This window comes from Dermacentor albipictus, chromosome 1, assembly GCF_038994185.2.
Source record: "Dermacentor albipictus isolate Rhodes 1998 colony chromosome 1, USDA_Dalb.pri_finalv2, whole genome shotgun sequence".
NCBI classification, from domain to species: domain Eukaryota; kingdom Metazoa; phylum Arthropoda; class Arachnida; order Ixodida; family Ixodidae; genus Dermacentor; species Dermacentor albipictus.
The window spans coordinates 308624182-308647465 of record NC_091821.1 but is presented as its reverse complement, the minus strand read 5'-3'; the positions used below and the strand labels follow the sequence as shown (position 1 = coordinate 308647465).

General features: G+C 47.6%; 2 protein-coding genes across 3 annotated transcripts in view; one reads left to right on the top strand and one right to left on the bottom strand.

Annotated features, from left to right (window-relative positions):
* LOC135907037 (uncharacterized) overlaps nt 1-23284 on the bottom strand; it is a 101940-nt gene that overhangs the window by 31456 nt on the left and 47200 nt on the right. The window lies entirely within an intron of this gene.
* LOC135907033 (uncharacterized) lies at nt 410-21811 on the top strand. Its single transcript, XM_065438705.2, has 3 exons — nt 410-1467; nt 15991-16323; nt 18507-21811. The coding sequence occupies exons 1-3, from the start codon at nt 1028-1030 to the stop codon at nt 18760-18762; spliced, it is 1029 nt and encodes a 342-aa protein (XP_065294777.1). The 5' UTR covers nt 410-1027; the 3' UTR covers nt 18763-21811.

Genomic DNA, 23284 nt, shown 5'->3' with positions numbered 1-23284 from the left:
GCTGCAACGATCAGAAGGCAGCGTCTGTGCAGAAGACGAAAGTGGGCGCCCGCGCCGCCTCTGCTGCCGATTTCGCGAGCTGGCGTTCGTGCCTCTGCAGAAGGGTCCGCGAAACACCGTCGCCCGGCCACAGGAAGGGGTTCGTCCACTCTCGTCGCTGGCCCATCCGCCCAGCGAGCAGCACGCGGCTCCGTTTCTCCGGCTTGCCGCGCGCGAGCTATTTGTGGCCCGAGAAAGTTGCTCTCTCTTCTCCCCGAGTTCCGCTGAAACACTGCCTTGACGAAGCACAACTCGGAAACGTGGACGGGCCGTGGCTCTCGCTCGACGCGGCCGGGAGTGTCTGCAATTTCGCTTTTCGTAAGGACGAGCAAAAACTGCACGGGGGGAGAGAGTTCGAAAGGAGCCTCGCAGTTAACTCGCAGTTGCAACACTCGAGCATGTGACGACGAGCCTCGGCAGCACGGCCCAAGTCTTTCACTCGTCGCGCTGGGAGGCAGCACGCATTGGCAACCAAGCTCCCTCTGCAGTGCCGCAAGCAAGGCCATCGGCCCGAAGAAGCCGTGCAACGAGCGGAACATTGCTGCAACAAAGAGAAACCCGAATCGTTCGTTAACCCAACCTGGGCTTCTCCTAGATCGAAGCTGGCAGTGCCTCAGAATCCGCCCCCGATGGTCACGTCGCTCGGAAACAACGCCTGCCATACGTAAAGCACGGCACATCTGGTGGCCTCTGCGTCCTCGGCAGTCTATACTCGTACCGAAGCCACTGAAGAAAGAGGTAGTGGGACACCTTCACGATACGTTTCAAAATGACAGACGGAAAGTAGTGCGCGACGGTTTCTACAAGTGCGCCGAGATAAAGCTACGTGAGCGCACCTGTAGACAAAAAAGCTCCCCGAAGGCGGCGAAAGGCAGGCGCCGCCTCCTCGGGCTTCTCCTCGGACCGCTCGGGGTGGGCCCGGTGTCCGCGCTGCGAACGAGGCGACCACCTGAGCGGCCGATGTGTGCTCTCCTGCGGCGGCGGCGGCATGCACGTGTACTCGCACCACCCGTTTCTGGCGCTGGCCTTCGTGGCGGCGGCAGCCGTGCTGTTCATCTACCCGTTCGTGCTGCGATTCAACGTCTACAAGGAGACGCTAGTGGCGATGGCCGTGTCTGACGTCATCCCGGTGCGCGAACGCATCTCCACCGTCTGGTGCTCGGCCCAGGAGCTGGTGATGAACCACAGCTTCGACGCGCACGTATTCCGCGACTCGGACGGCACGGTGACGGCGCCGGCGGGCAGGACCCTGGAGCTTTCGCTCACCATGACGGTGCCGAAGCAGACGTACGAGTACTGGGGCTTCTACTTCGTGGCCGGCTCGAACTTCACGGTGTCCGTGTGCTCGCGCCTCTCCGGCGCCGCGTTCTCCCTCATCCGGGGCGCCGCAGCGCTGGGAAAGTGCCTCACGGCCCTCGAGACCAAGCGGTGAGTCGGCCGCGCGTCACCACCGTGAAACGCGCCAGCGTTTACACAACCTGCTCGTAAAACGATTCGAGACTCGCGCGGCGGTGTTCCAAGCAAGAACTCCCCGCCCGCGCGGACGCGACGAGTGAGGCTGGAACACGCGCACCGGCAGCCGTCTCGCTTAAGTTCGCCGCTGGACGCCTCGATTCGGCGCCCGCCGGCGTTCTTCTCCCCGTACCTTTCTTGGCGTGTTCACGCCAATGCTATTAATGAGACGCGATCGGTTTGTGATTGCCTACGTTTACGTGAACCTGATGCGCTATAGATCGATGGGCAAATGTCGCGTTCATCTACTGGGTGTTTCAGCGAACAAATGGTTGCCTGTTGCAGATAGCACAATTCTAGTTCATGAGCTGGCGTACACGAAGAGGCGGGCATTCAATTCAATTTCAATTCAATTTTATTGATAAGTAAATTAATACGAAAGCAGCTGTATACAGGAAGGGGTCCCAAAGTAACGATGAATTGTAAATCGTGAAAAAAAGCGAAACTAACAATGCATAGGTGAAAAATTAATAAGCAGATGAAAGACGAAATAAGTACTGATTTCATGCACAATCATATAACAAAAACAAGTTACAAAAATAAAAGGAGTACGAAAAGTACACAGAGAACCAACACAAAATGAAAAAGTAATACCTCGGTATAACATGTATTCAGGATAAATTTAAGTAAGTAGGCGCAGAACAATCAAACACTATGCCAACTTAATTAGTACAGTCATTTTTTTATTCAGATAGGTAGTCCTTTAATTGAGATTTAAAGATGGAAAGGGAGTTACATTGTTTTAAGTCGGTAGGCGGGGAGTTCCATAGTGATATAGCAGAAAGAAAGAATATCTTGTTTTCCACGGTTAGTGTGCACCTTGGGCAAAAGAAGATTGCCCTTAGAGGAAAACGGGTGCAATTAGCGTTAACCAATACGTATGATGGAATTATGTCAAGGTAGAGATAGTGATGAAACATTTTGAAAAATAATAGACCAAGATTATAGTAATAAGATAGGGATTAAGGAAGTACACCATTGTTAATAAAGGAAGGGAGTGAGTGTGATTTTCAGGGGGCTAAAGTAAAATAATGCGAATAACCTGTTTTTGAAGGGTTAGGAAATGTAGATGGATATTATAGGTGCGGCCCCAGGATTCAATACAATAATTGATATGACTGTGAATAAATGCACAATATAAAGTGACAAGTGTTGCGATGTAAAAAAAAATATCGAACGCGAATGCGTGCCCGAAGTCTTAGTGCGACTTTCCTAATAACCGAGAAAATATGGTCGCGGAATTTCAGCTTGGAGTCAATAACAACACCTAAAAAGTGAGTGCTGCTGTTAGCTTTGATTTCTCGAGCTTGAGTATATAGAGAACGAGGAATTGAAGTTTTTTTCTGAGGAGGCGTAAAAAGCATAAAGCACGTTTTCTTTACGTTAATTTTTAGCTTATTTATAGCGGACCAATTCTGAAGAGAGTTTAAATATGTTTGAAGGTTGAACATTAGATGGTCCAGGTTGGTATGGAGAGGGAAAAATGTGGTATCATCCGCATATAATATGCACTGCGAAGAAGCTAAACACTGGGGGAGGTCATTAACGAAGGTTAAGAAGAGGGCCCAAAATAGAGCCTTGAGGAACGCTATATTTTATGGTAATTGGATCCGAGTTAACACCATTAATAGAGATGTGCTGTTTTCTGTTGTCCAGAAAACTCCGTAAAAAGTTTGAGGGTGGTCCAGTTGTGCCATAACGCTCCAGTTTTATAAGAAGTATGTTATCGTATGTTATGGTGAATCGAGTCAAAAGGCTCTTGCAAAGTCAACGAAAATAGTTCCAGCACAAGTTCCATTATCAATATATCTTTTAATTATGTCAGCGAAGTTTGCAATAGCTATATTCGTAGAAAGTCTCTCACGAAAACCAAACTGACAATTTGAGAGAATATGAAACTCTGTGAGATTCATGATTACATAGCGCTTAGTGTTACACTGACGACATTAAGTGAAGGACAGGACGTGGACGTACGTGGCACTACGTACGTCCACGGCCTGTCCTTCACTTAATGTCGTCAGTGTAACACTAAGCTCTATGTAATCATGAACGTCCACCAACTAGCCTCCTCCATTGCTTTACTCGGTGATTTATATGCTACGGAGGATTTCAATCAGTTTTTCTAAAATTTTGTATAAGAAAGGAAGCACGGAAATTGGCCTGTAATTTTGACAAGCTTACAGTCACTTTTTTCTAAAGACAGGCAATACCTTTGCCTCCTTGAACTGTTGCGGAAACACCCCAGTCTTAGATACCAAGTTAAAGTTGTGTGAGAGCACAAGCCCGATTAACGTACTGATTAATTTTATGACAGCACCATTAACGTTATCTAAACCCAGGCCTGTGGCGCGCAAACTGGTAGTAAGCGATTGCACTTCTTCAGGGAGAGTAGGCTATGAAACAAAGAATGAGAACAACGGGGAATAGTACAGGAGCAAGGAGAGGTATACAGGTATCGAAGCGAGCAGACGAGAAGTGTTCAGAAAAAGCGTTTGCAATCCCTGAAGAATCATTAATTCATAAGCCATCTTGAAGTCACTTGCTTATGTGGTGTTACATTGTTAAAAAACTGATTAAGCAGTTTCCATTTTGTTTTGAAGTCATTTACACAATCCTGAAGCTGCTGACTGTAATATTGCCGTTTGGCTGCTTTGAGAAGGGAGGCTAATACAGCCGAATACTTTTTATAGCGTGATTTCAGTTTGCAGTTGAATGGCTGTATTTTTTTTTATAAGTTATCCTTCTTCCGTAAATAAGAAAGAAGAGATTTAGTAATCCAAGGAACGCGTGGAGACCGATATCGCCTATTGTAAGATATAGTTTTTGCCCTGCTCTGTATCGCATCAGTAATGACGGAATAAAATTCAGACAGAGCAGCCTCAGGTTCTGTGAAGTTAAGGAAATGTGACCAGTCAGTGTCCGAAATAATACGGACAAATTCATTGCTATCAAAGTATGCACGAAAGTGAGGCAGATGGACGGGAGCTACAGATTTAGTGAGGTAAAAAATACACTGCTAGGTGATCACTGATATCGGAGTCGAGTGCACCAGAATAGACATGTTCATCGAAATTTGAGAGTGAGTGTAGGCACATTTATCAGACTGCAAAACTAGAGAAACAGCTGATATAATCAATACAGACCTGGTTTAAGTGTCAAGTAGGTTAATATTAATATCGCCCATTATAGATATGTTCTTGTTCTCGATGGTTAACTTGTGAAGTGCCTCAGCAAAAGCGTTACAAAAATCAGCCACGTCAGAAGACGGGGAACGGTAAACGGAGGCAAATACATATTTCTCGTTATTTATACTGCTGAACGGCTCAAGTAGAATCCAAACGGATTCGCATTTTGCAACATTAATTTCAATGTCTGTGCGCTAATTAATTCAGTTTTGAGCAAATTATTTTCTGTCCCATATTGCAATTTACAAATTCCAGCCATGGAATTCGCAAGGCGAATTACTTTCTTAACGAAACGTCCTTTTATGCATTCAAGCAGAAAAGTAACTGGAATGCCAATGCATTTCTCGGCAAAGTTAGGGAATGAATATCTCGAAACTCGTGTCATCCGCAGAATTCGTTCGAAGTGGATCCGCCTTGCGAACTCCACGGCTAGAGCTTGTTCATTGCAATATGGGCCATAAGTTAATTAGTTCAAAACTTAATTCGTGCATTTTTCTTAATTATTTTATTACGCATATCAATTTTTTTGTGCAAGTAGTGTGCACCGCTTGGTGTAGACCTGCTCGTGAACAAGAATTGTGCTGTCTGCCACAGACAACCTGTAAGGATTTTTGAAAGCGCTCGCTGAAAACCCAATATATAAACGTGGCTCCTTAGTAAAGGCTGCATGGTATATTTAAGCACGTCAAACAAGTATGCGCTAAACAAAGGTCAGGGAGAGATATAAAGATTAATTTTACGTCTGCAGCGGTTACCCTATATAGCGACGGGCTTGGCATGGTGTACTCTATAGGCGTGATTGGTGACAGGGATGAACGAGAGAAGACGAACGACACGCACTGGCAGACCTGCACCGCCTCGCAGCGAGGCCTGCCTCCCGCAGCAATGCTGGGAGGGCCTCGCGATGGCGCAGCTGCTATAGGATACCTCCGCGGTAAAAGGTCGCTAAGCGAAGGTCAGACTACTTCGTGGAAATAATTATGCAGACTGCTCGAGCATCACGCCGGAAAAGAAAACGAAAAAGAAATGTAGCAACAATAAACGACCTTTCGAATAGCGTGTTCTTTAGGTACGCATATGTTTACCGTGCATTCAGCCACTGTGTTGATGAAGTCGAGGCTCCAGAGTGAACTTGTGTTCTATAAGAATGCTAGGTGCACAGTGAACGTGGCGTTTTTGCAGAGGAGTTCGCTAGGCGGACATGCACTGCCGCGAATAACGTAAGTGTCAGAAGAACATCGTTAACGAATATTCTTAAATTATGTTTTTATTGGAGCCTTTCGGGTGTTGTTTATATGTCATATATGGAGACAGCACATTTTAACGCTCCCAATTTTTTTTTAAATCTTGAAAATCGCACCTAGTTCGAAATATTCATAATCGAATTTCAACGCTCATTGCCGCCAACAAGATAAAACAGCCCCGCTATCATGTCAGACGGAAACGCGGCCGTGAGGAAAAACGCGACCGAGTTCAAACATCGCGGCGCATACTGATACGCGATACATGCCAACTCCTGAACGTGTCGTAAAGTTGACGAATTGGAGAGAATTGATGTACGATTTTCCGAATGTTGCCTCAAGTTTGACGAAAAATAGATTTTGTTCGCGAGAATGCTTTAAAGGTGCTGAAGGATGGGACGAACAAGATCGAATTTAAATAAATTGCGGTGGTAGGTGCGCCTCCCGGATTCAAGGCGCTAACCAGAGAGCTACTTGCTCCGAACAAGCTTATCCAGGCAACTTCCTGGCTAAATCGACAAAACCAATGCCGCCGACAGAGTCACTATGATCTAAAAACACTAGTGCTTCTAAGTTTCTACTGTGTCTAGCTTGTTGCTCCTTATACGTGCTGCGTCTAAGCGTCAACAATCGTAAACAAAGTGCGCAGGTACCCTGAAAAGGTCGGGGCAAATACAAAGAAAAATGCGCGCTACTCCATTCCGCCCCTCCCCTTTCTCTTATACGCATCAGTGTATTTATGGATTGTAATGTTGCCAGTTTGGCAGTTATGGATACGGGACACGTCTTGCCTGGCAAGCATCTGCCGCGTCGCGGAATGTCACTATTTGTCGCGGCAAGCCATCATTCAAACTTCGGCACGCAATTCGTCGCGGCCGGGGGCCATTTTTTTTTAATTAGACTTTTGTAACTCACGTTATTAGCGCCAAAATATGACCGCCTCGCCTTAAAACCCTTCCGCAAAAGCGCCACCATTTGCTTTGCTCATAGCTGTCGACACTCTATAACCAAAATTACATTTTATACGATGCCGAACGTGTACAAAAATCTAGAAGTGCACCGCCGACTTAGACGGCAAATAATTGCATGTGCTACGCATTTTGGCTGCGTTGTATATAAAGATAAATTACGTGCACTCTTGGAACTAAATTTGGTTCTGTGACGACTATTGTGTCACATAGTCGTGAGACGCGCCATGAGACGCTCGCCTCGCAATTGTTGGTACTTTACGAAAGAAGTTTTTTCTCCTTTTATTCCCTTTACCCAGCACAGGGTAGCCAGCCGCTACTTACACTGGCTAACCTCCTTGTCTTTCCTCCATTTCTTTCTCTCTCTCTCTTACACTCAGAAAATGCTTGGAGAAACTGCGCTACACGTCTGCGATGAAAGTACCTTTCCACTTTGCGAATATCGCCGGGTTTTTCGTGACCGTGGGAGCTACGTGGCTGTTCTGTCGCCGAATAGGCCACCGACCAATCACAGCAGAGGAGGCGGGCGTCACCGCCGCTTGGTTTCTCGCATCGCCACCAGACGCCCCCGATGGGTGAAGACTAAGCAGGATAAGCATGACGCATAAGGGAAAGGGGGACAAAGTTGACAAACAACTACCGTCCCATAATAGTGACCTCAGTGGTTTACAGGATGGTGAAGAAGGTTATAAATAACAGACTGCAAGCATGGGTGCAGGGCGAGGGGATGCTGAGAGGACTACAAAGTGGCTTCCGGAAACAAAGGAGGTTAGAGGACAATTTGTTCTCATTGATGCAGTGTATCGAAATAACGGAAAGGGAACGCAGGCCCCTATGGCTGGCATCTACGCATGTCAAGGGAGCCTATGGAAATGTAATTCAAGGGGATTTGTGGGACACACTGGGCACGCTAGATGTGGAAGCTGGAGTAATTAATTTTTAAAAGCTATCTATAGAAGTAACAAGGTGCTTATAAAATGGGGGGGGGGGGGAGGTATCTGAGCCTATAGAGATACAGCGGGGGCTTAGGTAAGGGCTCCCGGTGTTATCTTTGTTGTTCACGTTGTACCTACAAGGATTAGAGACCAAATTGAAGAAAAGCGGACTTAGCTCCAACCATTTTTTTTTAAATTTCAAGCGAATAAAATGGATTGAACAGTCATTGCCAGGACTGATGCACGCGGATGACATAGTACTAACGGCTGACAACAAGGAATTTGCAGAAATTTATGGACATATGTGGTAAAGAGGGAGATAGATTTCAAGTTTAATAACGAAAAATCGGCAGTCAGGATTTTTAATGATAATCAGGGCGGCGAGCATAGGATACAGGAGCTACGCTGGAGGTAGTGGATAAGTACGAATATCTTGGCCTGTGGATAAACAGTGTGGCTGAGTACCTAACTGAACATGCAAAATATGTAATGACTAAAGGTAGCACGAACGCAGCTGTGATGAAGAATAGGGCACTGTGGAATTACAACAGGCACGAAGTGGTGATAGGGATTTGGAAAGGAGTGATGGTTCTTAGTCTGACTTTCGGCAATGCGGTCCTGTGCATGACTACATAGGTTCGAGCACTGTTGGAAATTAAGAATCATCGGTTAAGAAAATTGTTAAAGATACAGATGCAGACAAAATCGGCACTGGGAACATACAGAACTTTCAACCAGGAAATTGCCAAAGAAAATATCTGTGATAGTTCTAGGGGAAGCTCTTCGTTTTTTGAAGCCAGGACGGGAGTTATGCGGACTAAGACGTACCGAGTCAAGCACCAAGAGATAAACACGTTATGCCGTGCGCTTGGAGATGAGGAGGAATGGCTGAACGCTTGATACTTTTCTGTGAATGGCTTCGCCCTACATTTCGAAGCAACGGGGCTGTCTTTTTTTCAAAGCGCTGGGGTTTAGGGACAGTGGAGGCAAAATAGACCTTAAGCGGGCAGAAATAACCATACGGAGGTCATATCTCACCGATGGCTAAGACCAGGGCAACAGAGAAATGTCATCCTCCGCTAGGTACAAGATATATCGCTACTCACGGCTAGGTGGCGCGAGCCGCCGCCCGATTTAATTAAGCCCTTATCCATCCATCAGTGGCAGCGGCCGTGTGGGGGAAAGAAGGAAAGCTCGCAATGAGCAAGTAAACGCTTCTTGCGAATAGAATCGATTCGACTTGCGCTACGCACGTGTGCGTACGCTGCCTCTGAAAGCACATGATGCGTTCAAGGCGTCCGCCGTGCAGCCGGCAACTGCGCTTCACAGAAGGCTCAGTACAATGCACTCGCGTTTCGACTCTTTATGCACTCGCACAAAGCTTTGCTGTATATAAATCCCAACTCGTTGGATCTGCTGCATTCTTTATACAATATTTATTAACCTAGTCGTCATTTACGTGCAAATATTTTTCGTTATGTAGAATGTTTGTACATAGCACTGTTGAACTATTAATTAAGTTCTTCGCTTACTTCTTGCATTACGATGCCTTATTACGAAAATGAATAGTTCGGACTGTAAGCGAGTTTGCAAAGAGAACTGCAAAGGCTGCTTGAAGGAAAATGAAGCCAGCTGTTGCTTCCTGAATTTCAATGTGAACTAAAATGACGTTGAGTTTACTCGCGTCTATGGTGGACCGAATAAAGTTGTTTCACTCGCTCAATCAAGTCGCTCGATAAAACGATTTCAGATGACTCATCAATTTAAATATGGTGAAGTTATAATGAAGCGTCCGCAAGTGATATGCGAAGTGAGGCCTATAATTGCCGCATGCTGTGGGACGAAGGTTTTCGGATCACCGCACTCATCATCACCGTATGCGTGGAGTGAACTAGGTGGCCTAATCATTGTCGGCTCGAAGCAACAGCGGCTGTACGACTTCAGAGCGCGCAATGCATCATGTAGCAAGCGGCCTGGAAAAACGACGAGGGGGGGGGGGGGGATTGACATCGAAGCAGCTTCTCTCACTCTATGCACCAACGTCTCCTGCGCCGTTAAACCAGTTTCGAGGAGAAGTCGGCATATTCCTAATGTTCTGCAAAGGCAGACGTAAAGCACCCACATTAATTCAGCCAACTGAAGCCACCACAGTAGAAAGCTATACTTGTTTCAAATCGCTTAAATGTAGCGGAGCCGTTGACAGCGGTTGCGACTGCACGGAAAGAAAGCGGAACAGAGAAGTAAAACGCAAGCACGTGTGGGAACGAGTTGTTGACGTTAGGCCCGGAGCAGCGTGTACGCTTTCCGCGGGGCGCTCGTGAGCAAACAAACGCGAGCGAGCGAGCGCGCGAATGCGCCGCCCGGACGTGTCCTGCAGCCGAGCAGCACGAGGCTCCACGGTGTGCCCGTCCGCGGCTTCGGGTGGGGGTCGTCGACAACGACCGAGCGTAGATGAACGAACGAGAGAACGAGCGAATGAACGAACGGTTTCCCTGCAGACCACCGACCAACCACGACGACAGGCGAAAGCGGCAAAGAAAGCTATTCGTTTTAGTAGGGCGACGCTCGAAATGACTTAAATTATCATGTAGCTGAACCGGCTAGGTCAAATGGCAGATTTGAAGATTAGCATAAAAGAGACTAAAACAATTTCAACAGCATGGCAAGCGCACAAAAGATTATAATGTTCACATTGTGGTGGAGTACGTTGATCCACAGGCCGCCCAAATGATAAAACGTCCGAACGAACAAAAAGAGCTCGGAGGGAGATGGCAGCCACTCTCAAGCATACCCGCGAAAACTTCCTAATTTTTCGTAAAATTTACGAATTTGCGCTTTTGTTACGAGTTGCTTAAGCAAGTTGCAAGTTGCTTAAGTTCTGCGAATGCACAGGGTGTCCCAGCTAACTTTAGCCGGAGTTTAACAATGTGCGAATGCCACGTAGCTGGACATAACCAAGCTAATGACTTTTGCCGTCACTTGAAGTATTCACGCTGTGTTTTTCATTCTGCCTAATTAGATAATTAGTCTTAATTAATTGATTAGCTTCTCACATATTATAATCAGATTAAAAGTGTCAATGAGGAAATTATATGTGGTACGTTCCTCAATACGTGCCACATATAAACGATTTCTCCGAGCGTCAAAGAATAAGCCCGCGAATACACGCAAAGTGCCTCGAGCAGCCAGTCGCGCGGCAATTTTGCGTGTTTTCGCGGGCTACTTTCACGCTCGGAAAAACACTTTTATGTAGGACGTATTGAGTAACAGAAAGCTGTATCGGGAGTTTTTCATGTTGCTCTATAATTTTCTCACTGACACTGTTGATCGAATAATAATATTTGAGAAATTAATTAATTAAAATTTTCTAATTAGGCGAAGTGAAAAAAAATAATTTGAGTATTTCCAAGCGACGGCAAACATCACCTTGATTCTGCCCAGCTACGCGGCATTCGCATACTTTTAAACTCTGACTAAAGTTAGTTGGGACACTCTGTATAAGTTCTGGCTGCGAACTTTCCTTTCGAATTCTTTTGATGGCGAGAGGACGTAGGCCAAGGGCTATGTGCTTCAGGCAAGCTTGCACAGACGAGTTCCTGAAGCAAGCGAAATCGGCGGCAGCACATTCGTTCACCCTTATCTAAAAGCCAAGGTGTCGTTTGTCAGTCTCTACAAGTTTCATGTTGCTGGTGCGCTGCGCCTAAATGCAAATAATCGGTATTGAAGCGCATATGTGTCTCTCAAAAGGCGTGTGTTTGTAGAAAGCTTTATCAGATAAAACCAAGAACTTTGCACTCCTCTTCTAGGTGTGTTGATCTGCGAGATTCAGCAAATCTTGAAATTCATAGGGTGGCAGGTATATGCTCTCAAGTCATGTACGGCAGCCTTTACGGACATCCTCAACAATGAAGATGTTCAGCACAATCTGGCGTCTAAACTTCTTTGGTGGTAAAGAAACTTGAGTCGGAGGACCACATGCAAAAGGGAGAATGATGAGCGCGTCGTTGAAGGACATTTCCCGTTCTGTCGCTCTTTCTGTGGCCCTTCCTCTCAGGTTTACTGGCACATTTTCAAAGGCGCAGAAAGTGAAACGCACGCTTCTCGTACGTAAAGGGATGCCACTTAGAAAGTATGTACGTTGAGAGACAGTAATAAGATACGTTAATGTGACGCTAAAGTAGATCTCAAAAGCCAGACCTATATTGGCATCGACATTATCGCGACGCCATGACACAACACATTTTGCTGACGTTATGTGACAATAAGGCTAGGTACGACATCGTCGCTCATAAAAGACAAATGTACACAAAAGTGTTTCGCGCGTACTCTTCTTCTTCTAAAATTAAGAAATGCAGACAGTCATTTAACGCAAGAAAATGACACGTTTAAATTGTCATGTCAGTGCCCTTTAAGGGGTAGCAGCATTGGCTGGGGCTGAAAAGAACTCTCGAATTTTTTGTTTGTTTATTTGTGTGCCCAAAGTGAAGTTAACAACAAGGTATACATGGCCTTCTCTCGCAGGCCTGAGTAGTGCGTAGTCGAGATTTTCGTACATGAGCGAATCCGCCGAACACGATGCGCAGTGCGAGCGAGCAAGGCCTCGGACAAGCGTCAGTTTGGGGGTGAATACGACAGGAGTGACTGGCGTAGCACTGAGACAGGGAGAGGGAGAGTATGCGATATCAACCTGGGCGATCAGCAGGGAGCGCTGAAAAAACAGCTAGAAGCTCTATAAGTGACTCTGCTACAAGACACTGAGTGCCGCGGCAGTTTCACAGATTGATGTATAAAAGAATAAAGAGCATTACCTATCCCCTGAGAGAAAAACGGAACAAGGTTGATGGAAAGAACCCTTGAAGCACGGAATCAGCCTGAATTTTCAGAACACGTAAACCGACGTTGCGGCGGACAGGTGAGTTGACGGCTTCCACTATAATCTGGCGCATATCACTTTGTCGTCTCCTAACAGATATGAATTTGCAAAATGCGAGAGCGATTCGAGCGCTCGCCCGGGAATCCAAGTAGCTGCTCCGTAGCGAACAGCACAATTCGCCAATAGTTGCAGCGACCTGTCAGAGGCTACGCTTACACGAACCCGATGCGAGCGGGTCGAGTCGTAAATAGGGCGGACCGAGCTCGGCGCGTGACCGCGTGTACGTGAACTCACCCTGTGACGATTGTGGACAACGACGGCATGCGTCGTCGCGCCGAGTGCGTTCGAACTGTGCTTCCGTCCCCGCTGCACAGCTCTGTTTCGTGGGCCTTATCGCTACGACGAGGATGCGCTGCACTGTGCTTGTCCCGATCCCGCTGGATACGCTGTGACGTCGCAATATAAATCGAGGGCGTCACAGCAGTGCCGCGCAAGTCTCGGCGCTGGCGGTCCCGACCCGTCCGCGTTCACAAGCACCCTGCAAGCGGGTCGGGCTGGGTCAACCAACCCGATGCAGTCGGGCTGAGTGAGCCGCACTCGATGCTCATTGAGCCCGACTGGCTAGCGTTTACACGAACTCGACAGGCATATTCCAGCTCGACAAACCGACTCGAGCCGTTTCTGTCGGGTTCGTGTAAACGCCACGAGAGAAGTTCTACAGCGAGGGCAGACTCGTGACTTGCGAACAGCCGCTCACCGCTTCGTACGCTACAGACTTCCCGGCAGCTTATGTGCAACCACCGTCATATTTACTAGGAAATGCTTGCAGCGAATCCTATGTGCGAAGGCGAGCTTTCTGGTTGCTTTCTTTTTGCGCTTAGTTTTTGTGTTAGTGCTGTTACCATTTGTTTGTTAGTAAAATTACTGTTACGTATTATGGTAGCATTGTGCTTTGTTAGTTTCTTGAATTTATGTTTGTTTTCCATTGCAACGCAAATGGCATTATTTCTCTTTTTCGGTTCTACAAGTAAGAGTGCACGTTCTTAATTAATTCATCATGATATTCTACTATCTCTGTAAATAACTTTCGTGAATGATGCTCTCAAACATCTGTTATCAGTTTACCTGTCAGATATCTCGCCATGTATGTATGGTCTCCTGTGCCCCATCAAGCTGTTTTCTTGCAGCTTTTAGCCCAGGAGTCCAGCCAGCATATTTTCTGGTAAACAAAGAGAATTCAATTGAATTAAAGAATATACAGCTTCGCTGTAATATAAGGATTGGCCAAGCTTCCAAAATAAAAAAAAATACATTAGATCTTTAATAGCATATGTTTCTGGGATAGTTGGCTCATTTTCGTGTGGAATAATAAGCGCACATTTTAGACGAGAGAGTGGGACAGACGCCGGCCCTTTGTCTGTCTCACTGTGCCGTCTAAAGTTTGCGCTTATTATTTCACACAGCATTCAGTTCTGTCGACGAAGCAAACCGTACATTTCGGGGAAAATAAAAAGAAAAGTAAAATAACGTAATGTATCCAAGAATTTTGCAAGAAGTCACCTTGACACAAATAGCGATACCTCGACGGCTGAGGAAACATTCCCTGTGACATTGTCCAGGAGGGGAAGTTCCTACAGAAACAATGTCAGAAATGAAAGGATTCAGCCCATGTACAACCAAACGGTGCCGGTAAAAGTGTGATGGGGAACATTTCGCGTTGATGCCCTTGCCGCGGTGTACAGCGTTCTTCCTGTCCGAATCTTCTTCGGCTCGAGCGAGAGCAGACCAGCAGGAGGAGGAAAACAGCACGTTATTTTCCATCCAGCGGAGCTGCGCCTTCCAGGAAAGCAGGACGAAGTAGAAGAGCGTTTAATTATGCGCTTTCTCGTTCGAGTTGGCATCGTTCGCGCTGCTCGATTGTCGTATTGTCTGCGCTTCGTGCACGCTGCTGAAATTGCACTCGAGTATCTCGTACGTGTTGGGCAAACCTTCGGACTTTCAAGTGACTTAGACTGGACGACAAGTGATCGAATCTTTAAACGCATTCGATAGCGGTGACCGCTTGCCGGCCGCTACAAAACGATTGTATACAAGCAATGGCGACAGAAAAAAAACGAGAATAATATGGAGAGAGGCGTCCTTGATTAATGGCATATTGTCCTAAATCAACGCTGGGTTTATCAGAGACGCCGTAGTAGAGGTCTCCGAAATAATTCTGACCACCTGGGGTTCCTTACCGTTTATGCGCCTAACTCTATGGGCAAACAAAAGTGTGCTCGAGTCTACGGTACCGACGTTTCGCAAAAGTGATTTGTGAAAGCGAAACTATGACGGGGATTTCCTCCTCACTCGCACGGAAACGTGGGCCCGTTGTCGACCACAGTGGCGAGTGATAATGCGCGCTATATAGGATTTTCCGATCATGCAACGACACGATTTTAAAAAGGCAATATTTAGATCCGGGAGCCTCACACATGATCATGCATGGAGGCCCTTGTATATTTGACACTGCGTAACTCACATAATGTATAGGAGGCGACAGTGTATACACACGGTCTCTACGCGCAAGCGAGGATATTAACTGTGCAGATTGAACGATTAAAGTGAAATTGCGCAAGGTGCCTCTTTGCTAACTTGACACCGGCATGTAGGCAAGTGATATGTCTGTGTAAGCGATACGGCACAAAGGGCGGCAGCGCTTTAATCGGTGTATCTGCTGGAACTCCTATATCAGTCAAGCTTACTTCTGGGGGAAAAAAGAAGAAACAAGACTATGCCATTCTCTCGACCACGAAAAAAACCATTGCAGCAGGGAAAAAAGAAATAATAATAATAATAATAATAATAATAATAATAATAATAATAATAATAATAATAATAATAATAATAATAATAATAATAATAATGACGCATCGCCAAACAAGAGAGAGAGTAAAAGTAAATTGGGCACGCTGGAGTGTTGTAGCACGATGAGCGTGACGCGGTGCCAAATGCGGCGCCATTTTTCACGCCCAGACCACAGCGCCGCTAATTTAGCGCGACGTCGCCTTTGTTGAGAAAACGATATATGAAATTCCCTAGGTTTGAGCCTTTGGTTCCTTTGGAAACAAATGTTTATCGATGAACTATTAGCCGAGCAGGCGCTCTCCAACTGTCACGACGTCGCATGACGTCATATACAACTGGCGCGGCAACTTGACGACTCGTTCCTTGCTCGGCCGCACGTCGGCGCTGCAGGCGCGGCCTGGACGAGTCGGACGAGAAGACGGACTCGGACGAGCCCGGCGAGGACGAGTCGTCGCCGGAGTCGGACGACCAGTCGTCCACCATCTCAAGCAGCGAGGGCCTGATGCTCAACGAGACGCTGGGCATCAGCGTCTGCAACAACGCGCTCTTCCACGTGCCCCTGCGCTGGACGTACAGCTGCGGCACGGCCAACGACCGCCGCGACCACCGGCACAACATCAGCTACGCCGTGCCGGCGTCCGACTTCTACTACGTGTTCTTCGCCAGCAACCCGCCGCTGTACGTCGCGTCCAACACGATCGTCGCCGACTTCTACCTCGACAGGTGGGCTCAGCCTTCGTGTATAGTGTCGGCCCCGTGGCCTGGTACAGCACATTGAGTGCAACGCACCGCAGCTGCGAGGCAGACTGCGAAAGCGTTGTTGGGCTTCTTGCATGCCACGGCGCTGGACGAGTGGCTTTAGCATATAGCGCTGTGTAATGTGCGTACGTACATATACGCATCTACTCCTTCCTTCCTTGTTCATCCCCCCCCCCCTTCTCCCCACCACTGTACAGAGTAGCAGCCGCACCAGCTCAAGCCTACTTCTTTCCCTTTCCTTAAATAATATTTTTCCTCCCTCTCACGTTGCCTGGAAGTGCAGCATCCTGTCAGCCTCGATCGTCGAGGTGGCATAGTCATACGGTTTAGCGCGAAAGTAGACCCGCACAGAGCACCGATGACACCGCCTACTTCCCCCGGGCAACAGAAGAGAGACAGAGAAAAAATAAAGGTACAATAATATGAAGAAAGACACGTACACGCGAACACGGCACGATAATATCCGTTTCGAGGATCAGCGAACAAGGAGCATATAATACCGTTAATGCGTTGGTTTTCTGACATGATCGAACACTGCGCTGCGAAGCAATGCTTTCGACACGGACGTAGAGAACTAAGACATTATAGACACACAGGAAGCCACGCTGTGGACGTTCTGCACTTCATGTGTGTCTGTACAATGTCTTAGTTCTTTACGTCCGTGTCGAAAGTATTGCGTCGCAGCTCAGTGTTTCATTGTGTCAAAGCACATGATGATGCGAAGATATAGCTTGGCGATGGCCCATTTTCTGCTACAACGTCATCCGTCAATGGGAATTGGCATCGCACTAGCAGTGGTAATTTTCCTTTAGCGTGGCGTCACTTGTCGCACAGGCAGGAGAACGGCCTGGAGAACGAGCCTGCCGGTGCGCACACACTGCGGGCCGCAGCCCTACGCGACTGGTTCTCATAGTCATGCGGCCTGTGAGAAATCGCCATATGACACGCCGAAGTGAAAATCCCCTCGCAAAAAGAAATGATTAACATTCTATAGAATGTCTACAGATGTTTTTCTGTGCAGTCAACTGATTGTCTGTACAGGAAGGCTGTGTGCTCCAGACATTACACATTTTGTTGGCTAATGTCTGTTATAAATCATGGTAGGCCAGCAACAATAGTCAGACATTTTTTTTACATAAACACATTACATAACAAGATATACAAGTTTGTAAAAAGGCAAGGTAGTCTGCGAGAAGACTTTAGAAGTGATTCCTGTTTGGCTAGTTGATGTTCTTGATTAACGTTCATGCTTTTAGTGGCGCAGAAAAACTGACAGAAAGGAGATAGGACGAGCGTCTGTCTTGTCTTCTCTGTCTTTTGTGGCTCTAAAACCACAAACGTACGAAGACAATGAATAGACCCTCTAAATTTATCTTTATGAGGGGTACGCACCTTCTGCGCCCTGGCTTGTGATGCATCTTAAGTTCGGGTGAAGCAGGAGCCATGCGACTTTCGCGTAGCAAAAATTGCAGCGCAGAGAAGCAGGCGTCCGAGTTCTCAAATATAGGTACGTGCTGAGTGTTTCAGCGCGCGCGCGCACGCACGCACGCACGCACGCACGCACGCACGCACGCACGCACGCACGCACGCACACACACACACACACACACACACACACACACACACACACACACACACACACACACACACACACACACACATGTCAGTGACGGACATCAAAAACCTTGCAGCAATAGTCAGCCCAAATCAATACGCATATGTGATAGAGTTGACAAAGCACTTTAACTAAAGTCCGCTGATAAACATTTTGAGTAGGTAATGGCTTCAGGGCTCATATCGCAACAGCGGAAATTCAAGCTGGTCAGCGTTGAATGCGCATATATTTACGGTAGGAATACCAAGACACGTATTAGTTCCAAGACAACGGCCTTGGTATTTTAGACGACATGACTTGGCGTTCCACGTAACGCACTATTTATTTAGTTGCTGACCATCTTCAGTTCCGCAAATGTTATAATTAAAAAGCCAGTTGGTGAATTTTAGTCAATTGCAGAGCTTGTTGGCGATTATCGTGCAATCTTGACCAGCAGAAATTATCGTTCTCTCCCGAGCCCCCTTTTCTTGACATTTGTTGATAGTGCACGAAACGCCTCGCGCGTACATGCGTGCCTGCATGTCTCTTGCAGGATGGCGTACGACGTGTCCAGGAGCTACAGTCCGGATACGCACTCGTGCCAGAACACGACCAACTGCTCGGTGCCTCTGGACTTTCTCTCCGACGAGTACGTGGTGGTCGACATGCAAGGCGAGCCCCGGGGGTCCACGCACCTCAACTGGACCTCTGACGTGCTCACGTCGCGTTGCCTGCCGCGCAAGGGCGTCTACTTCGTCTTCTACTTCGTCTTCGGGCTCCTCGTCATGATGGCCGCCTTTCAGGGCTGATGGCGGTCGGCAACGGATTGTGAGCGTGTGCATTCGTGACGAAGCACGCCAGCTGCCAAGTGTTACGGTGACTCGCGATATTTGCGCTCTCGCAGCTATGCGACGTTAAACGGCCTTGTCACAATCGGCTTTCGAGCGCCTCGCAGTAGCAGATGAAGCTAGCCCGTGTGACACGATATAATGATGCGCACAATTGTAGAAAATTGCTGCAGTACACAGCGTGGCTCCTTTTAATGAAAGAGCTGTCGCGGATCGCACCTCCACCTCGCGGACGCCCTGAAAAAAGAAATGGTCGCTTTACTTCACCTTCGTCACACGGTGCTGCCTGCGCGAGGTTTTTTATGATCATATGGACTGTCTCTCTCGGCCTCCTTCATTTTTTTATAAGCACGATGTTTCAGGCACGTCAGCCAAACTTTACTCAGGCATTTGCCAGCAGAGACTTCGCAAGAGGGCGGAGCTTTGCCTGAAGCGACTTCGCTCGTGATGTGGCATGCATGAGCTCAGCGCTGTAATGACCAACATTCAATGCTGAATGAATCGGCCGCTTAGTGAATCGACCACGTGTCGGCGCACAGGAGACAATACGAAAGAATCTCGCAAGGTTCACTTGTAGAGAGCATGCGCAAGATGCTGGCAAACACTGATAAAAGCCTTCGCTTCGAGACACCGTGGTTCGACGATAGTGGATCCCTATCGCAAGGACGTCAGTCGCCAGGCATGTCCTGCATGCAACTGATGGGTCCTTGGGTCCTTCCATCATCCGTGCCAGCGTACAGTTCTGTGCATTGGATTCCGTGCAGTCCTGTTCTGGACAGTTCTGTGCAATACCAATTCTGTGCAGTACCGATTGAAATCTCATGCGCACTGCCGGCCTATGGTCTACCTGTGTCAACTGCCCTCAGCTTCGTCATTTGGACGGTCGCGGGCAGTGAAGCACGTGCCACCAAGACTTGACGGCGCAAGTCGTTTGAGAGCCATCTCTGCGTTTCGCCAACTTTCATGCCAAAGCAGCCAGCACAAATCGCATGCTGCAGGCCAAGTGTTATGTGTGCACTACGTTGGGTACCCTGCATGAACGTGCGCTCTGCATGCACGCACGCACTGCGTGTAAATGCCCGTGACCTTTGCAAAGCGACTACACTGAGGACGTAGCCCTGCCACTTTAGATGCAGAATTCCAGGCATGTGTACATATCTCCAGCACTTCAAGGTACAAAACCTGAACGCCCTCTTTCTGCGACGCCGTCCCTCTGAATGTGTTCGATGCCTCCGTCGGAAGAAAGCACGTATGGCGAAATATTTTTTTCTTCCTTTCTTTTTTTCACACTGCGGCATTACGCTTACTCGTGAGTGCGATATAAGACATACTTTCGATAAGATAATGTCAGTTGCGCACACATTCGCAAGGGCTGCGCAGGTCTGCGACTGAGTTGCGCAACTATTTTTCAGATCGGAAGGAACAATTCGTTACGTAATGTGCGTCAAATCAAAGGCTCTCCACGTAGTTTGCGCAGTGAGTCGTGGCAACGTGAAAGGAGCAACAGGAGAATGCACCAACGGTGTTTAACTGCAAAGGCAATTTGGCATCGTGAAACTCTCGCGCGTCGGCGAAGCCCATATAGATAAACGTAAATAACAGGTGGCGTTTACGGCTGAGGAGTCACGTAGCCCGTTTAAATAAAAGCGTCGAGATCTCACTTGCAATTCCCGCCTTGATATTTACCAAGGCTGAATTGAAGTTGTGCCCAGATTACACCCATACCGCTGTCAAGAACAGATGCAGGCACACCTCTTCGCTTCCAGGCACGCGAGCTTACGCTAAGTCTGTGGAACACCAGTGAATTCACAAACACACGTCTTCACAGATTGGATCCAAGTTTCCAACTCCGTCTTCCAACAGGGTTGCCACGAGCGGGAGCAACACTTCTGTACCGCCTATGGCTCGGCGTGGCATTCACGAACTCATATTCCTTCCGCATTGGTATGGCCGACAGCCCTGCTTGCGACACCTGCGGCTGCGAAGAAACGATTGCGCACCTCCTTTGTGACTGTCCGCGTTATAATGTGCGAAGGAAAGTGCTCGTGACCGCGCTCGAAAAACTGGACACTCGCCCCTTCACAGAAGAGAAAGTTCGAGGACACTGGTCCAGACGGGTTTCGGCATTCAAGGCCTTAAGGGCTTTGCTCAAGTTCTTAAGGACATGTGAATTGTGCGGCCGCCTTTGACTATTGTTGCGCGTAACATCGCGTTACTGTGTGCATTTTTCTTTTTTTTCCTCTCTTCCTTCTCCTTTTATTCCCTTTACCCCTTTCCCCAGCACAGGGTAGCCAGCCGGCATTTACACTGGCTAACCTCCCTGTCTTTCCTTCCCTTTTGTCTCCCTGAATTGAAGTTGTCGATGAAGCTCAAGGAATATGTCACTCAACATCTCGACCAGCAATGACATCTGCTTATGCCTATATCGTAAATCTAAGTACGTGGGTGCTTTCGCATCTCGCCCCCCATCGAAATGCGGCCGCCGTGGCCGGGATTCGATGCCGCGACCTCGTGCTTAGCAGCGCAACACCACTGCCACTAAGCAACCACGGCGCGGGTCACCTAAGGCTGGTGTATATAGAATAAAAGTCATCGCTTGCTAAAACAATGAGCGGGTAATGTCTGGGATGCGAGGGCAGTCGAGAGTTCTTTTGCCGACCATGTCGACTTTCACACTAAAGATTAAATTCCGCGGTTAAGAAACGCCTTAGAAATGCCCACATGCTACAGATTAGTGCAGGCGAGTATTAGTCACCGCGATGGGTGTCGTTATGGCGCCTTAAAACGTCTAGATGGCGCTGCATACATAGCCCGTGTTCTACAGTGTCGCATCTATTGCTCGAAAACATTACGCCTGCGACCTTCACTCATTTTCTTCGATCAGACAACTGACTGTGCCAGTCTGCCCCCATTGAAGCTGTGCCAAACATAATTTGATAGCGAATATATGCAATAAATAATATATGCAATATACGCGATATATGCAATAAATAATTTTAACTTTCTCACACTTGAAGCACAAAACACGTGTTTATATCTCAGACTGTTCCTCTGAAGAAATGCACGCAGTGCTTGTCAGGTGACTGATTAAAGCGGGACCAAGCGGCATCCATCAAGAATACATTTCATGAAGAAAAGCGGTACACCTCGTTGGTAGTCCTTCGCACACCACATTGATTCTGGTGAAATATTTTCTCACAGTGTCTATGTACAAAAAAAATGTTTATAATGTACAGTGTACATGGCTATGAAAAAATAAAAAAAAATACTTAGGAGTATTTTGTTGCATTTCTTTTGGGCCAAGCTGTGCTTGTTAACTATATACCTTCACTGTCACTGAGGTGGTGTATACACACGGCACAAGCCAAAGAGTTGTGTTTATCTTTCCCTTCGCACTGTATGCTACTAATATGAGCTTAGTAAAAAAAAAAGTCTGCGGCGATTTAGCGGTAAACGCGACCGAAATGCGTCAGCATTACGTCGCACCTCTTCGCGGTTCAGGGTCTAGGATTTAAACGACATTCGCCACATTGCAAAGCGTTGTTCAGGAGCTCAGTCGCCGCGCACGTCCTGCCTCTTCGAGGAGCGAAGCGCAACTGATGGCGGACCGGAGCGGACCACCGTCGGATGCACTCTATATACGATCATCCCCAGCAGGGGCGTAGCCGGGGGGATGGGGGGGCTTATGGTGCTTCAGCCCCCCCCCCCCCCCCCCCGACACTTTTTCGTGCTGTCAAGCACCGCCGACCGAAACAACTCCGGCGCCGGAAATTATTCTGAATTTTGTCTACAAATGCCTGTTTTATGCTCGAAAGGACATTTCGGCACGAACATTGCGAACTCGGGCTGGATTTCGCGGGGCAAAACCCATGCACCTGGAATCACATAACGCAAGAAGCCCAATCCGAGCAAAAAGTTTCAAGGGCGTTTTGGTGGCGAGCGGGATCGTCGGGGCATCCCGCGAAGGCCCCAGAATGAACGGAGCGCACGGATTTCAATTGCGAAATTTTATGGGCATAAAATTCTTAGAAACATTTGATACCAAAGGTGCATTGACTTTTCTAAAGTCGGACATCCGACCATACAATGAGATAAACCAAATGGACACGTTATCATACAACTTGGCAAAGGACGCAGCGACCTCCTACGAGACGAAGCGTTGTGGCGGTTGACTGGCACCGTTGTGTAGCAGAAAAGAATATCAGCATTTTTTTCGCCTGAGCCAAAGCATCAATGTCAAGACAGTAAAGCCAGCAAAGGTAACTGCTTTCTTATATATTTTTTCTACTTTGACTTTTATTCGCGAGGACACATTCAGCCTCTTCATTTTTTTTTTTTTCGCTACTCACGGGCTGCCAGAGCCAGCCAGAACGACGGAGAACCGGACACAGTCACCAGACGCTATGGAGCCATTTTAGGAAACCAAAGAGCCCCAAGGATGATATACCCCCTCTCCACAAAGACCTTAGTAGAGAGCAGTCGG

Bases quoted from the DNA above. Each gene is read 5' to 3' on its own strand.
- LOC135907033 (XM_065438705.2), top strand. From the start codon at position 1,028: ATGCACGTGTACTCGCACCACCCGTTTCTGGCGCTGGCCTTCGTGGCG. The intron at 1,468-15,990 runs GTGAGTCGGCCG...TCGGCGCTGCAG, and splicing joins ACGGCCCTCGAGACCAAGCG to GCGCGGCCTGGACGAGTCGG. The intron at 16,324-18,506 runs GTGGGCTCAGCC...TGTCTCTTGCAG, and splicing joins GCCGACTTCTACCTCGACAG to GATGGCGTACGACGTGTCCA.